The 18,048-nt window shown below is 47.7% G+C and overlaps 1 protein-coding gene across 1 annotated transcript in view; it reads right to left on the bottom strand.

The window, feature by feature from the left end:
- Positions 1-18,048, bottom strand: part of LOC141164053 (E3 ubiquitin-protein ligase RNF213-like) — a 102,344-nt gene that overhangs the window by 36,604 nt on the left and 47,692 nt on the right. Inside the window, exons 10-13 of the mRNA XM_073649217.1 lie at positions 10,212-10,300; positions 8,514-8,771; positions 1,205-1,337; positions 16-99 (exon numbers count right to left, since the gene is read on the bottom strand). Coding sequence (XP_073505318.1) covers positions 16-99; positions 1,205-1,337; positions 8,514-8,771; positions 10,212-10,300 — 564 coding nt within the window. The remainder of the gene's footprint in view (positions 1-15; positions 100-1,204; positions 1,338-8,513; positions 8,772-10,211; positions 10,301-18,048) is intronic.

Raw genomic sequence — 18,048 nt, 5'->3', positions numbered from 1 at the left:
TGTGAAGTCACTTACCTTTAGTCTGGAGCGAATGGCGCAAATTATTCCAGGTTAGGAGAAAATCCTTTATCCGCTTCTTCATTAAATTCTGAGCGCCCCCTGTATCAAGAAACAAAACAAAGATATTTTGATTACGACTAATGTAACGTCCAGCGCCATCATCCATATTGACTGAAAGTGAATTTACATTTTAGAAAAATATTGTCCACCTCAAAGTACATGTGCGCGAGAGTCTCCTGACTACTCCAATGGCAGATATTGGGGAAACAAAGAAAACGTTGGAATTAAAGAATCCTGATCATGTATTCCTGGGGTTTTTTATGCCACTATCAGAAGGGTCTAGCTTATTCCCCCTCTTTCCTAGAGAAGAGGAGGAGTCGGGAAGAATAGTGGTTACATGCTTAATAATAAATTTAACAATAATTTTATTTCTATAGCGACAACATTTTTCGCAGCTTTTTACAATGAAGTAGTGACAAGTACACACAATAAAGACAATACTGAGTAACACATAGTTCAATAGTTACAGTAGGAGTGACGGCCTGCTTACAAGCTACAATCTATAAGAAAATAGGGGGACACAATAGGCAAAAAATTATTGTCTAAAATAGATGTGTTTTTAAAACACGTATAAAAATTTTGGGGCTAGGTATTAGTCAAAATTTCTGGGGTAGTGCATTCCAGAAAACTGGTGCAGCACAAGAAAAGTCTTGGAGACATAAGTGGATGGTTCAAATTATGGAGGATGTTAGTTTTAGATCAGTTGCAGAATGGAGAGGACGGTTAGGATGATAGACAGAGATGAGGGAGGAGATGTAAGGTGGTGCAGAACTGTGGAGAGGATGGGTAGGAGGATAGACAGAGATGAGTGCGGAGATGTAAGGTGGTGCAGAACTGTGGAGAGGACGGGTAGGAGGATAGACAGAGATGAGTGAGGAGATGTAGGGTGGTGCAGAACTGTGGATAACTTGCATGAGAGCAATGAGTTTATATTGTTCACTGTGTTGGGTGGGTAACTAGTACAATGACTGGCACAAGGTGGAGCAATCGGTGTAGTGGCTGGACAGAAATACAATCCTTGCTAGCGCAGATCTCTATACTCAGCATTCTTGGAGTTATTAAACAGTTCCTCAAATGGGGCACCATTGGTTATACTTCTCTTGATAGACTTGCACTTCTTAGTATTGATGTGCATGAAACGTACCAGAGTGTATGGAGTTTATGACGTCTTGGATGGTTTCAAGCTTAATGTCTCTGCAGTTCTGGAATCTTTTCACCAGATCTTTCTGAAGACTCAGGATTCCTGGCAGGAACTTCACCATCTTTAGTTCAGCTTCCTATAAAAATACATTCAGCTTTGGATTATCTTCTTGTTATGATCATGTTCTATAGAGCTGATCATATAATAGAAGAGACAACAAGTGATATGTATAGAGTAGAAAAATCATCATTTAACAGAAGCCACAGACTGAAGAGTCCACTTTCATTGTGTTCATGAATAGAATTTTATTAACCATTCATACTGATGCCATAACAGTACAAAGTCTTTGACAGGTTCTCTTTTAGCAAGAGGCATAATTATAGTATAGTGCATTTGTCTGACGCCCACCAATCTGATGTTGATGACCTATCCTACGATTAGATTCTCGATCTCACGAGCCTGGAAAACCCTTTATTACAACCTTGAGGTTATGTGCACATAATGTCTTTTTCAGGCAGATTCTACCTGGAATCCCCCTGAAAAAGCGCTGCAAAAGCGCCCCCTAAAATGAATATAATGCACAGCAATGTCAGTGCGACATTACTGTGCACATGTTCTGCCTTATCTCACATCTTTTAACTGCTATAAGGTTTGGAAAGTCTGAAGCTGTTGAAAAAAGTGACATGTTCATTCTTTAGTCTTCTTCTGCAAGGAATGAGCCCTCTGCCAATACCTACCAATATAGAGAAAAGGAGCTGATGGCACAAGAACGGCAGCAAAACTGATTGCAAAGCTGCTTCGGTAAAGAACTGTCAGAGTTTTCCTGAAGCGGCTTCGCCTGGGAAAAACTCAATAGCTCTTAGATAGTGTGCACACTATGTTAAAGTATGTTTTGTCATATACTATAAAATAGTGACTTTAAAGGGGTCTTCCTACGAATAAAAGTACATTTTAATCAATAGATCTTGGAATAATAATAAGTTCCACAATTGGATGTGTTTAAATAAAATGTTCCTGTGTAGAGATAATCTTATAAATGTGCCCCTGCTGTGTGCTGTGTAATGGCTGTGTCTGACCGTACAGGAACATGGTCTGATCATACCACATCTCCTGGGCAGGAGAGGACACAAAAGAGTATACAGAAAGGACAGCATGGGATCGCAAAAAATTATTTCTTTGAGGTAAAATATTGTTTAAAACAGGCAGGGAAATGTTTTACCTCACAGAAAGAATCAGTTGTGATCTCCTGCTGTCCTGTCTGTATACTCTTTTGCTTCCTCTCCTGCCCAGGAGCTGTGGTATGATCAGACCATGTTCCTACATACTCAAATTTCACCTTTTGCATTGCCACGAGTAGAATCCAGGGCAGAATGTCCTCTGTATAATTTGATAAATGAAGGTGAGGTTTTTTTTTACAATGTGGAGGAATCTTATCCATAGCACTAGCACTTTAATTTGTTGCAGACTCATGTGTACAAGCCCTAACTATGACAATCGGTAATAACGGTCAATATATAAACCTAAAGATAGCTATAGTATTAGTACTTGACTTGAAACAGCAATGCACTTAGAACAAACAAGAAGACAGACATGACCTGGTATGGCCAATATGGTTTCTTACCTGATGGCTTACCTTCTCCCGCCTTACCCGAGGATCCCGTCCCCAAAATAAAAACGCTAAAACCTGTTGTTCGTTGGATAAATTTTTGGCCATAGCGGCCATTTTATTAACAAATAACAATAACAATCAAAATTATCAATGAAATAAATATATATGGAGGGAGGGTTCTTGGAGCTAATAGATCTGGCTTTGAAATAAACTATAAGAACTCAACCGCCATGTTACCCTCAGCCGTGCACCACCAGCTCAAGGGCACCAAACTTCCACAGTCTGTGAAAGACTAACCAACTATAAGCTCCCGGGGTAAAACCCCGTTCAGAGCCCAGAACCGACTGCCAGATCACCCCCCACTCAATTTAAACGACCTGGAATTTTCCCAATTCCTTCCACCGACAATTCGGTACCAACTCCAAGAACCCCACAGCCCTGAAACCTTAGGCTCGTGAGTGCCCCAAAACCACCAATGCCCTTTCAACCCCCCCCCTGTATTGCCAGGGCCCAAAGATCAATACCGATTGCGTTGAGATGAACACCGTCTTCCAACCAGAAATTACCAACCCCAGATTCCAACTCAAAGTGCCTAACGCTTATCCCACCATTCCTTGACACGAAGGTGGATATGGCCCTATTTAATTTCACTCTTGCCCTATTTATCCCTTTTACCGATCTGGCCGCCCCCCATTTCTTCCTAGGCACTATATCTGACCAAACCATCAGCACCCCCGGAAACTAAGTCCACAACCACAAAAAATCAAAAAGGATATCCCGAATTAACTCTCTCACGGGCCTAGCCCCCAAATCGTTCCCTCCCATATGTACAACCAGAATATCAGGTGTTCTGTCCAATCTAGCCGCTTTGTGAAACTCCGACATAACCCGGCTCCATACCATACCCCTAAAACCTAGCCAACGGATAACTATTTGTTCCCTCGGAAAACCCAATTGCCTACCGTCACACCTTACATCAGCACGCAGCGCCCCCCAATGCACATACGAATGTCCGAAAATCCAGGCTAACAAGGGAATGCCACCTAAAATGAATAATAAAAAGCATGTACAACAACTCACAAATAATAAAAAAATCCTGTGGTATTTAACGCCGAATATACGTCAAATAACGGTCCGAACTCCACCTGCCAATCCGCTTTATCACCTCAGCCCCCAAACCCTGCCTATCAGCCTCGGACGCAGCGCCCATCCTAAAATAATGTGAACCATACACATCTGAGCTAAGGTCCAACTCCTGCACCCCCTTTTTTAAAACCGCTATAAACTGAAATCGGGACAGAAATGCCCCGTCGCAGTGACATAAAAGTGGGCCGGATCTCTCCGACCACACCTGCCAATATGCCTCCAAGCACCTCCTTGGACACATCACAGCCCCGTCCACTCTACCTAACACCACCCGCTTACCTCTACCCAACTGATCTGTCTTTGCACATCTGATCCAAAAATCGATGCCCCCAGCCCAGCAACTCATGTCTTCGGCTAATAAACCCCCTACCCTATTCCTGCTGGGGCGACCAATTCACCTACTCTCATCGCTCCGAAAAAGGCTAAGGAAAAAGCTAACTTAAATAGAGCTGCCTTCCAACATATTAAACATGACTGGCCTACGCTTATCCAAAATCCTGCTACCTTTTCTAAAACCTCTAAGTGCCTGCTTGACTAAAAAGGATTTTGTGACATCAGACACTCCCTGCAATTTGAAACCGAATGCAAGCCCAGCAACAAATTTATTTATTCTAGATGCCGACCACCCTAACTCCGCAGCCTTACCAACTAAAAACAAAACCGCCAGTGTTCTATGCTCGTCACTCTCTACCACCCCCCAATGGGACACCCAGCTTTGCCATACTCGCCACGATGCCTCGTATGAAGACCAGGTTGAACTTGCAACTGACTCCTGGATCAATCTTCCAGCTCGTCCGTAATCAGCTGCCACAACTGCGAAGGGCATTCCACTCCTGCGACTTCTGCCTCTGGTTCCAGTGCCCGAAAACGTTCCCACTGGAAACGAGACAAAGTATCCGCTATAGAATTCTGCACACCTGGCACATGTACCGCCGAAATCCATGCATTCAACTCCAAACACCGGAGTACCAGTTCCCTGACCAGCTTAATAACCGGAGGAGACGAGGCCGACAAGCTGTTAATCACCGCCACCATGCCCATATTATCGCAGTGGAACCTGACTCTCAGATTCGAGAAGAATTCATCCCAAATTGAGACCGTGACTACGATTGGGAATAATTCCAACAGAGCAAGATTCTTTGTAAGACCCCTCTCCTTCCACGAATCAGGCCATTTACCAACTCTCCACTTTCCCTTACAAAAGGCCCCATAGCCAGCCCCGCCTGCAGCGTCTGTGTAAATCTCGCAATCAAAGCTGTTCAAAAACTCCTGCTGAATCAATGACCTGCCGTTGTAATTGACCAAAAAACGCTTCCACACCAGCAAATCCTCCCTGTGCTCTCTATTCAAACAAATAAAATGATGCGATGCCCGCACACCTGCTGTTGCCCTTGACAGCCTGTGACAAAATATTCTGCCCATAGGCATAATCTTACACGCAAAGTTCAATCTCCCTAACAGCGACTGCAGCTCCTTCAACGTCACCTTGCGCAATGTACCGATTTGCTCGACCTCCTGCCTGAGCAATAACAATTTATCCTCGGGCAATCGACATTCCATTTTTTTTTAATCAATCAGAATTCCCAAGAAACTCAATACGTTACAAGGACCTTCAGTTTTCTCTTTCGCCAAAGGAACACCAAAATGTTCTGCAACCCACACCATGGCTGCTAACAAATTACCACAAACCAATGAATCTGGAGGACCTATGAACAAAAAGTCATCCAGGTAATGAATAACGGACTGCACACCTGCAACATCCCTAACCACCCACTCCAGAAAAGTACTAAAAGTCTCAAACAATGAACATGAAATTGAGCAACCCATAGGCAAACACCTATCTTGATAATAACCTTTGTTCCAAAAACAACCCAATAACGGAATGCTAGCCGGGTGAACTGGAAGTAACCTAAAAGCTGATTCAATATCGGTTTTTGCTAAAAAAAGACCCAGGCCCATACCTGCGCACCCATGACACCGCCGCATCAAATGATGTGTATTCTACAGAACATAATTCTGGCGCGATACCGTCATTGACCGAAAAACCTTTCAGGTAAGACAAATGCTGAATCAAACAAAATTTATTCGGCTCCTTCTTAGGAACTACCCCCAAAGGAGAAATGATCACCCCTTCACCCGGCAGACTCTCAAACGGCCCCTCCATACGACCTAACTCTACTTCCTTTGACAACTTCACACTGACTACCTGTGGATGCAACAAAGCAGACCTCAAATTCTTAAAACCTGAAACCTTCCCAAAAACCATTACGAATAATTGTAGCCTTCAATTGATCAGGATATCTACTTAGAAAGGGGGCCATCCATAGCAGATTCACTGGAGTTACCCCCTTGACCGGTACCCACAGATAGCTTTCCTTTTCCTTTTTTGAAGCATCTTGAGGCCTCATGGGAGCTCCCGTTGCAATGGGAACAAGCATGTTTGAACTTACAGCTGTTCCCGTATTTGCACTGGCCATCATTAAATTGCCATCACGTTCCAGACTTCTCTTTTCCTCCCTATGCTCCCTGACTACCCCCCCCCTCCTGTCCTAATGGTTGACTCCCGCTCCCTCCGCTCCCATGAAAGGACTACCCGTACCTAGCCAGGGCCATCACTTTCAACCAAAAACCAATATCTTTTTGATCCCACTTAATCTCAGGCCGCACCGCCTTCCTCTGTCTGAATTGCTCGTCATACCTCAGCCATGTCTGACCCCCGTAAGTACGATGCGCTTCCCCAATAGAATCTAAATAACAAAATAAACCCGAGCAATTCTCTGGAAACTTCTCCCCAATGACACCAGCCAATATAGCAAAAGCTTGAAGCCAATTTACAAATGTCTGAGGGATCAAACGCCACCTGCGCTTCTCCTCCTTCTCCTTTTAGCTATCGTCCTTCTTTGTCTAGATTAAACTTCTCCAAGGGAAGGAGGGAGAAAATTTAGACATATTCATCGCGCAAAATTTTCTCTTTCACCTCTAAATGTGCCCCCAGTGGCCCCTCGAAGCACACATACACCTCACCCTTTGCCCTATCATCCAGCCTCACCGTATCTCCTTTGTCTTTTTCTGTCTGAACCGACACTGAAACACCCATAGATGCTACCTCTGTGCCCGCCGCAGACCCAACCACACCGTAAATAGACTGTGGCAACACATCCTGTCCTGGCAACCAGGCTCCTATGGGGGATGCCCTTGACCCACTCGCTGCCCCGCCCTCCATTCTAAGCAAAATCTGTGACATACTGTGCTAGATATCCCTAATCCCCGATACCTCTGCGCCACCGGGACATCCCAAATTCCTCCCCCCTGGCCCTGCAAACTGACCACTACCTCCCCCTAGCAATACAGCCCCTGCGGGCGACAAACCAGCCATAGAATCATACCCACACAGGTGCTGTGTCCCCGCCAGACGGAAATCCTGAGTCCTGACGATCTTTTCCTCCATCAGGGTCGTCACTGGAATCAGATCCCTCTGAATCCGGTCGCTACTCAAGGCCCGCGCCTCTGGCCTTCACGTCACCAGGGGGGACCCGAACAGTCCCGGATGATGCAGACGGGCTTCTCACAGAGGATCGCTTCCCGCTGGACCTCCTTGCGCTCCTAGATGCAGCTCTGGACCTTCTCCGACTACCAGACCCAGACGCACGGGCCTGGTCCGTGCTGACGGGACGAACGCTGCTGGGCAATACGGTGTCGATGCCCGCCTCTACCTCCGCTCCACGTCGTCCGAGTGAGCCAGGCAGCAGGGGTTCCCTGGACTGCTGCCTGCCCGCAGAAGCATGCTGTGCTGTTCCCCTGGTGCTCCTCCCAGCAGGCATGCCGACAGGAGCATCGCCAGTGGTGCCTGCCGCATGGGGTGCTTCTCCCTCTGTCCTCCTGGTTCCTCGTCTGCTAATATGGCCCCCACCGCAAGTAACAGCTGGCCTGCGCGGCCCAGCTGCAGTGCGCATGCGCCGGTCAGCCGGGGCCCGGACCTCCGGCACCGGCTGCGCCGCTCCTGCAGGCCGCACATCCCCGCTGTGCTGCGCCCACAGGCCGGCTGGATAGATTACTGCCGGGGCGAGCGCGCCGGGAAGGGACCGCGCCATCACGCTTGCCTCCCGCAGGGTCCCCGGAGGGGCTCCGGAGCCTGCGCCTGTTGCGCATGGTTACCTCCGGTGACAGTCTCTCCGGGGGCCGGGTCCTCCTGCTTCTTCTCCCTGCTCCTGACGGCGCATCCTGATTCCCAGCTGCTCCCAGCAGAGCAGACAGCTGGGCCTCGAGCCATCCACCGCTGCGAGAGCGGGCGACGTCTCTCAGCCAGACCACCAGGGATTCCACGGACTCCATATTAAGGTACAATCTTGTTGATGCTCCTCCAGGAATGGCGGTTACTTTTTGCTATATACCAGTCTCTCCCAACTGCCCGCCCCCTCAAACTTCCCACTATCCAATCCCCACAACCGTAAACTTTTAAAAGGGAAACCACCCGGCCAATCCCGGTCATGGGGGGCTTCCCACTAGCTGCGCCTGTCTCCAGCCCCCTCCTTGTCTGTCGTAACAACAGGGACTTACGTTCTCCAAGAACTTCCATAACAGCGGCAGATCATCCTTCCCGTTTTTCTGCTGAACGATGTGCATTACATACTCTATGGAGATCCTTTCTCTGCAGCTCCAGATTTTGGAACAATGTATGTGACTGTTCTGTGGCAATTTCAGTTTTTCTCCACTTTTCAGCGGGTCACCATACACGATCCTCACTATGGGGTTAGAGCTTATTCTCTCATCTTTGCTGATGTAATCGTTCACGGATACAAGATCCTCATCAAGATTCTGCGTGTACAGAAAACAATTGGATATCACTTAATAGTAGTAAAAGTAGTTTATAACTCTTATTTTAACCCCTTAAGGACCTGGCAATTTTCTGAGTTTTTTTCGTTTTTTCATCCCCTTATTCCAAGAACCATAACTTTTTTTATTTTTCCATCAATATAGCCATGACAGAACTTGTTCTTTTGCGGGACGAGATGTACTTTCGAATGACATCATTCATTTTACCATATGATGTACTGCAAAGTGGGAAAAAAATTCAAAGTGTGGCGAAATCGCAAAAATAAAATGAAATTCTGTAATTGTTTTTTTACTTGCAGCTTTGATTTTACAGTAAAATTGACCTGGAAATATGATTCAACAGGTCAGCACGAGTCTGCAGCTATCAAACATGTATAGTTTTTGTTTTATTTAAATGTTGAAAAAAAAGTCTGAAATTTGTAAAAAAATAAATATATTGTTTCTGTCGCCACTTTCCGAGAGCCGTAACGGTTTACATTTTTGGGACTTGGAGCTGTGTGATGGCTTGTTTTATTTCACCCCTAGCCAATGTTTTTATTTATTTAATTTTGGGGTAGATTAATATTTTAATCGCCTCTTATTGGATTTCTTTCTAAGATTGCAGCTGCTGAAAAACTGTAATTCTGGCGTTTTGATTTTCTTCCCATTACGCCGTTTACTGATCAGATTAATTTATTTTGTATTTTGATAGATCGGACTTTTACAAAAGCAATGATACCAAATATGTGTATTTTTTTCTCTTAATTTTTTTCTCTTAATTTGAACTTTTATAATTTTTTTTATTTTTGTCAAAACATCTTTTTTTACTTTTTACTGTATTTGTTAGTCCCCTTAGGGAACTTGAAGCTGCGATCGTCTGATCGTTTGTGCTATATACAGCAATGCCACAGCATTGCTGTATATAGCAGAAATCACGGTCTCCTATGAACGCTAGCCACTGGCTGATTTTCATAGAAGTATCATGATGACAGGCACAGGGGTCTCTAGCAGTCCCCTAGCTGTCATAGGAGCACATCGGCGTCCTGCTATCACGTCGTCGGAGAGCCGTTGAAGGGATAGAACGGCCCGCCCCCACTGCTAGCGCGTTGTTAATGCCGCTGTCTCAGATTGATCGTGGCATTTAACAGGTTAACAGCAGCTGGCGGAGCTCCACTTCATCGGCGGCTGTTAGAGGCAGATGATGGCTGAATACTTCTGCCATTATCTGCTGGGAAAGATGAGGGCTCGGCTTGCGCATCACATGCAGGGAGACAACTTATTATGGACATAGTCCGTCATAAGTCATTAAGAGGTTAATAATGGCGGCTTATTTTTTTGGGGAGCATTTTGTGTCAATTTAATGAGCTTGGTGCAAAATCTGCAAGTGCAAAAATGAAGACAAAAGAAAGATACAAATGATATAATGGAACCAAAGACTATTACCGTCATCACTGGAGCGATGACAACAGAGGCAAAGTGTTTCTCCCAGCCGTTTCTTGAGCCTTTCGTTGACCAAGTTTCATCAATAGACCCTGAGGGTATAAAATAGAAGATGCCGATGAAGATTTATCACTTGAGTGAAACGCAGCCGATCACGGGGCAAGAAGGAATGTGTAAATTGTGTCAGATTCAGTACAAGGGCCTGACATACTTGGCACAACTTGCTCTGCCTGTCCGACATTCTTCGGACCATTTTTCTTCCTTAGGCCATGATCACACGTTGAGTATTTGGTGAGTTTTTCACATCAGTATTTGTAAGCCCAAACCAGGAGTATTTGGCTTACAAATACTGATGTAAAAAACTCACCAAATACTCAGCGTGTGAAGGTGGCCTTAATCAACCTCTTAGCTGGTATTCATGTACAACAAACATTTTTTGCCAGCACATTATCTGGTTTCTTTCAAGCATATCTCTTTTAGACATTATTCAAAACTTACAAGAAGCAAAATGAACATAAACCCTGCTGTAAATAAATAAAAAGCAAGTGCATTTAAATAAAATAGGGTTCTTAGTAACACTGTTTTTGATCAAAAATAGTATATAAGCCATCCCACCAGCGACAAGGTGAACCCATTCGGGACGGTCCTACACTGTCTAATATTAAAAACCTTACCATGTGTCAGAGTTGACCTCAATGTGTGAATAAGAGCAGACAAAGGACTGAGTCCCAAACTGTGAACACCAGCCTAGGGAAGCTTTAAATGTATTATCCAGCTCTAAGAAGGGAGGCCACACCCAGGTTTGCACAGAATGCAAAAAATACAAAGAAAAAACACAAAATTTGAGCTTGGTTTAAGTTGGTATACATGCAGCATATAAATGCATGGCCATAAATCAGAAAAACCTACAAGAAGAAGCAAAATGAACAAAAACCCTGCTGTAAATAAATAAAAAGCAAGTGCATTTAAATAAAATAAGGTTCTTAGTAACACTGATCAAAAATAGTATATAAGCCATCCCTCTCAGTCCTTTGTCTGCCCTTATTCACACATTGAGGTCAACTCTGACACATGGTAAGGTTTTTAATATTAGACAGTGTGGGACTTTCTCGAACGGGTTCACCTTGTCGCGGTGGGAAAGCTTAAATACTATTTTTGATCAAAAACAGTGTTACTAAGAACCCTATTTTATTTAAATGCACTTGCTTTTTATTTATTTACAGCAGGGTTTTTGTTCATTTTGCTTCTTGTAGGTTTTTCTGATTCATGGCCATTGTGAAACAAGCATTTATGTGCTGCATGTATACCAATGTAAAACACATAAAAAACTAATATAAATCTATGTTCATGGAATCTCATTTGTTTCCCCTAAAAAATGTAGTTGACGATAGGTAAATGGTGCTAACACGAGTATGGTTTTGGTGGTTTATGGTAAAATTTCATAGTTTTAAGACTAAAAGAAAACAAAAGTCCATTGAGTTCAATCTATATGAAAAATCTAGAAGCACAGGCCCGGTTCATCAAGACCAGCGATGTTCATGCCGGTCTTAATGAGGGAAAAAAACTTCAGCACCGAAATGATGGAGAACAAAGATTTTGATGCATTTAGTGGGTCCACGGTCTGCACACAGCCGCATCTAGCTCATACCCAGCTCTTCTACAACAAAACTGTCCTTGATGAAGACCATTGTGGGTTTAAACGTTGGACCTTTTCTTGTCCGATCAAAATAAAATATTCACTTATTGCATTAAGATCTTCGTTCTCCATCATTTTGGTGCTGAGGTTTTTTGTCTATATTAAGTAAGGGCTGCGTTCCTTTCCTCGAGCATGTATACTTCAGGAGCTGTAGTGCCAGTGTTTCCTCCATGGTCTTTATGAGGGGGCGTGCAGGAGTCATATACTCCTGATTCATTTTGATGCGTACTATTCTTAATTAGAAGTGTCTGCACAACCTACAGTGTGCCTACACAGTAGGTGCTGGAATTCTCGGACCAGAATCTCAGCTCTAATCCCTATACAGCACATAACTGTTTGTACGGCTGGTTAGGGCAGGATCTAGTACATATGCGCTTTCTTTTCATGATTGCTCTCTGCTGATGTCAGCACCTCTGCAAGACACACTGTGAGGCACACACTCTGTTAGTGGCACTCAGTTTCGACCATAGGAACTTCTCCACTTGCGCTGTCTAAGGACCTTTAAAGGAGAGGGTGGATCATTCATGGTGTTTATCTCGATACCTGCTGCTGACTGCATGTCATCTGAAATGTCCTCACTCAAACCCCCCATCCCCATAAAAGATGTTGGTTCAAGTCTGGTTTGAGGCAGCAGAAACTTTTATTGCCAGGGGCTTGAGCTGCAGATACCGCGATAGGCACTAGCCCTCCAGTGCCTAGTGGCAAATAGGACCTTGTATAGTGACCCAACAGGGAAATCAGAAAATGGAACGCTTGTCAATTGGAGGCAAGTATTTGTGCACGTGGCAAGGTTAGAAGTGTGCAGCTGTAGTGTCGGCGTCTCTGCCTCCTGCCGGGCAGAGTCGCCGTTTCTCTCACCGCCATGCTCCCGGTCCGGCGTCCTCCAGCTCCCCTGCTGCTGTGCTTAGGACGCGCGTGCGCTCCCTCTTAAAGGGGCCGCGCGCCGTCCTAAAGAGTCCCCGGCCAATGGCCGGAGGACCACTCCTATGTAAAGCACCTCCTCCAAAATGGAGGAGCCTGTGCAAGGTTGTTGTTTGTATGCTAACACTCTAATCAGCCCTCAAGTCCCAGTGCCCGCCAGCCTGTCTGTTAGCCATGCCCGTCAGCCTGTCTATCAGCCGTGCCCGCCAGCTTGTCTATCAGCCGTGTCCGCCAGCCTGTCTGTCAGCCGTGCCCGCCAGCCTGTCTGCCAGCTGTGCCCACCTGCCTGTCTTCTGGATCACCTGTCAGGCCACCTGCCGAGTCCGCCTGCTTGCCTACCCGGATTACCCGTCTGGCTACCTGCCGTGCCCGCCTGCTTGCCAACCCGGATCACCCGTCTGGCTACCTGCCGTGCTCTCCCGCTGTACCTGTCAGCTTCAGCCATCTGACCCGTGGGAGTCACCTGCTCTCACACAAGGTCGGTCCCAGAGTGGCACCTGGTCCACCTGCCCGGTCCCTCCTTGGTTCACAGAGTCGAATAAGCCACCGTGCGACCAGGGTCGGTCCGAGTAGGTACTTAGTTACGCCCCTCTGGTCCCTCCTTGCATCCCAGCACAGAGGTTCCACCACCCGGACCCATAACAGATTGCACAGGCCATGGAACCCAGTGGCTCCCAGGCTCCTTCGCTCTCTGACCTGTACCAAGAGGTCTCTCGCCAGAGATCCCAACAGGATACTATCCTGTCCTATCTGCGGACAGTCAACTGCCGCTTGGATGCGCTGTCCACCCCGACTGTGTCTGTCTCTAACCAAGCAGCACCCGCTCCGGTGGCATCTCAACCCAGTGGCGCTGTGGCATCCGGCTTTGGACCCCGGCTTTCTGCTCCCCCACATTTTGGTGGTGACCCTATCCTATGTCGGGGCTTTTGGGAGGGTCTTTCCAGACAGATGAAGGATGAACTAGCCGGTTGTGACATACCTCCCTCCCTGGACGACCTGGTGTCAGTAGCTACCTGGATTGACACCCGTTTCCTGGAACGCCTTAAGGAGATGACCCGTGAGAGGAGACCTCCGCGCCTCGCTCTTGTCCTCCAAAGTCCAGTCTCACTACCTGAACTCCCCCGGGTGTCTTCTCCAGAACCAATGCAAATTGACCAAGTCAAGATGGTCACGTCTCTCCAGGAGACCCGTCGTGCCGAGAGAAGTTGATTCTATTGTGGTGATAGAGCATCAGATCCGCTCTTGCCCAGGGAGACCGGGAAACTCCAGTGTCTAGGACCGCTCGGAGAGGTCATCCTAGGCAAGAGTTCTTCCTCTCTGCCCTTGACTCTGTTCGTTTCTGTTACCAGTGGTGAGACCCGCTTCTTCGAGACTGCCCATCTGGATTCCGGAGCCGCTGGGAATTTCATCCAACAGGCCATTGTGGAGCGTTTTCAGATTCCTACCATACGTCTGGCGGATCCTTTAGCAGTTTCCTCCGTGGATGGAAAGCTTCTACCTGAAACCATCTTGTTGGTCACTGAGCCGGTAACTCTTCAGGTGGGAATGCTGCACTCGGAGAAGATCTCCTTTTAAGTACTGTCCGGTCTTTCTCATCCCATCTTGCTTGGTCTGCCTTGGTTACAGAGACATGAGCCCATCCTGAATTGGAGCTTGGGAGATGTGCTCCGTTGGGGTCAGGAATGCCATAAGACCTGTCTGGTTCCTGTTCGTCCTGCTCGACCCCCGTCTACTCCGGCTAACCTACCTGGCCTGCCAGCAGTCTACTGGTCCTATGTGGACGTTTTTATAAAAAGGAAGCAGAGACACTACCACCTCATAGGCCGTATGATTGCCCCATAGACCTAATACCTGGTGCTTCACCTCCTGGCAGGCGAATCTACCCCTTGTCGCTGGCCGAGACCCGTGCCATGTCTGAATATATATGAAGAAAATCTTGCTAGGGGGTTTATCCAGAAATCCACCTCTCCGGCTGGAGCAGGATTTTTCTTCGTCAAAAAGAAAGACTGCTCTCTTCATCCTTGTATTGACTATAAGGGCCTAAACCAGATTACCATCAAGAATAAGTACCCCCTGCCTCTCATCTCGGAGCTGTTTGACCGCCTAAAGGGCGCAAAGGTCTTCACTAAGCTTGACCTGTGTGGGGCGTACAATCTGGTCCGGATCCGCCAGGGAGACGAGTGGAAGACGGCATTCAACACCCAGGATGGTCACTACGAGTACCGCGTGATGCCCTTTGGTCTCAGTAATGCTCCAGACATCTTCCAGGAGTTGGTAAATGATATCTTTCGAGATCTCCTGTATTCCTGCGTGGTGGTGTTCTCCCCTGATCTGCCCTCTCACCGGAGGGATGTTCGTCAGGTACTGCTGAGGTTCCGGAAGAATCGCCTGTATGTTAAGTACGAGAAATGCCTCTTTGAGCAGACCTCCCAGCCATTTCTGGGGTATATCATCTCGGAGACCGGACTGCGGATGGATCCCGAGAAGGTGTCTGCCGTCTTAAAGTGGCCTCGACCTGAGGGGTTGAGGGCTATTCAGCGGTTTCTGGGATTCGCTAACTATTACCGCCTCTTCAGTCCTCATTTCTCCTCCCAGACAGCTCCCATCTCTGCTCTTACCCGTAAGGGAGGAAATCCCAGGGAGTGGACTTCCGAGGCAGAGAATGCCTTTATCTCTCTTAAACAAGCCTTCTCCTCCGCTCCTGTGCTACACCGTCCTGATGGCAATAAACAGTTCTTCCTGGAGGTTGATGCCTCTTCTTCCGGAGCCAGAGCAGTGCTCACCAAGAAATCCTCGTCCGGGTGAATGGTGTCCTGCGGCTTCTTCTCTAAATTCTTCTCTCCGGCCGAGAGTAATTACTCCATAAGAGATCGAGAACTGCTGGCCATCAAATTAGCGCTGGAGGAGTGGCGCTACTTGCTTGAGGGGGCTCTGACCATAAAAACCTTGCGTATTGGCAGACCGCCCAGAGACTAAACCTGCATCAGGGCAGATGGTCTTTGTTCTTTGCTCGATTCTGCTTCAATCTCCATTACCGCCCGGCAGACAAGAACATTAAAGCCGATGCTCTATCTATCGAGATTCTGAACCAGATAAATCCAGTGGCTTACAAGCTGAAACTCCCGGCCTCCTTACGGATCCCCAACTCCTTTCACATGTCTCTCCTCAAACCGGTTGTCCTTAATGCTTTCTCTGATGATCCAGGTACCGCTCCAGCTCCAGTCTCCGCTGAGGACGACTTTGAGGTAGAGAACATTTTGGCCATCAAGAGGGTAAGAGGAAAGACTTTCTTTCTTGTGGATTGGAAGGAGTTTGGTCCTGAGGAGAGATCTTGGGAGTCCAGGGAGAACATTCATGCCCCTCATCTTCTTGAAAAATTTCTTGCGGGCCTAAAGAAGAGGGGGCGTAAAGGGGGGGGGGGTACTGTAGCCTCGGCGTCTCTGCCGGGCAGAGACGCTGTTTCCCTCACCGCCGCGCTCCCGGTCTGGCGTCCTCCAACTCCTCTACTGCTATTGCGCGCATCGCGCGCAGCTTCCCAGGCACTGTGCTTAGGGCGCGCGCGTGCTCCCTCCCTCTTGAAGGGGCTGCGCACGCCGTCATAAAGAGTCCCCGGCCAAAGGCCGGAGGACCACTCCTATATAAAGCATTTCCTCCAAAATGGAGGTGCCTGTGCAAGGTTGTTGTTTGTGTGCTAACACTCTCCTCAGCACTCAGGTTTCAGTGCTCGCCAGCCTGGCTATCAGCCGTGCCCGCCAGCCTGTCTATCAGCCGTGCCCGCCAGCCTGTCTGTCAGCCGTGCCCGCCAGCCTGTCTGTCAGCCGTTCCCACCAGCCTGTCTGTCAGTCGTGCCCGCCAGCCTGTCTGCCAGCCGTGCCCGCCAGCCTGTCTGCCAGCCGTGCCCGCCTACCTGTCTACCCGGATCACCAGTCAAGCCACCTGCCGTGTCCGCCTGCTTGCCTACCCGGATCACCCGTCTGGCTACCTGCCGTGCCCGCCTGCTTGCCAACCCGGATCATCCGTCAGGCTACCTGCCGTGCTCTTGCGCTGTACCCGTCAGTTTCAGCCATCTGACCCTTGGGAGTCGCCTGCTCTCACATAAGGTCGGTCCCAGAGTGACACCTGGTCCACCAGCCCGATCCCTCCTTGGTTCACGATGTCGACTAAGCCGCCGTGCGACCAGGGTCGGTCCGAGTAGGCACTTAGTTACGCCCCTCTGGTCCCTCCTTGCATCCCAGCACAGAGGTTCCACCACCCGGACCCGTAACAGCAGCTACTCTACTGTTGGAAGTCTACTGTACATAGGTGCAGATCAGGGGTTCTCAGTCTGTGGTTCGGGAGCCACATATGGCTCACGAGACCATGTTGTTTGGCTCATGGCGGCTGTCTGCCATCTTGGTGCGTTAGCACCAAATTTAGTAAACAACTATGTAGAGAAGGTCTCAAGATGCTGACTTTTGTGAGTAGCCCTGCACAGAAGAGCAGATCTGGATGTGTGTATACTGGTGCCGAGGGGGGATTGGTAAATATAGTAAACTGAAGATAGGATGATACTGCCAGTTAGATGGGAGCTTGAAGCTGGGTGTGATAGAGTGGTGAATGTGCATGATGTCAGAACTCCGAGATGGAGTAAAGTGGGAAACCCTTGATGTAAATATCTTGCCTATAACGGAGGGGGGCACAAGGTTTCGGAATGCTTTCCATAGGGAAGCTTTAGCTGTCATTATATCGGGACAGTGGGCTTCTTGGTGTTACTATGGTGTAAGTGGGAGGGGTCCTGCTGAATGTGGCTTGCGACATCTATCAGAGCTGAATGTGGATCTCAGGTTAAGAAAGGTTGGGGACCGATGATCTAGATCATATCTGGGCTGTTCCAGTCCAGCCCAGGGGGGACTATGCGGGGCTCATACTGTATATAGGTGAGGCTGTGTGTGGCTTATATTGTATATAGGTGAGACTGTATGGGGCTTATATTATATATATGTCACGCCAGGTGTGGGAAAGACTTAGTGCAACACAGAGGGAAGCGGGAAAGGGAGCCCAGACACTAGGGAAAGGGGGAAGTGGAGATCTCCTTGTCTGATCTGGCGTCACCCTGTCTCAACTTCCGTCCCTATATTGCCTCTTCTTCAGCAATCGCCGCACGCGTGCCTCGCTCTGTCTTTTCCTGGCGTATGGCTAAGGCTAGGGATGTGAGGAGATGAGCACTAGTTGATCTCAGCTAAA

The sequence above is a fragment of the Phyllobates terribilis genome, unplaced genomic scaffold (genome assembly GCF_046119375.1).
Source record: "Phyllobates terribilis strain yellow unplaced genomic scaffold, ASM4611937v1 Scaffold_10__3_contigs__length_209671492, whole genome shotgun sequence".
Classification (NCBI taxonomy): Eukaryota; Metazoa; Chordata; class Amphibia; order Anura; family Dendrobatidae; genus Phyllobates; species Phyllobates terribilis.
Note: the sequence above shows the minus strand (reverse complement) of the source record. Positions and strands in the feature narration are given on the sequence as shown.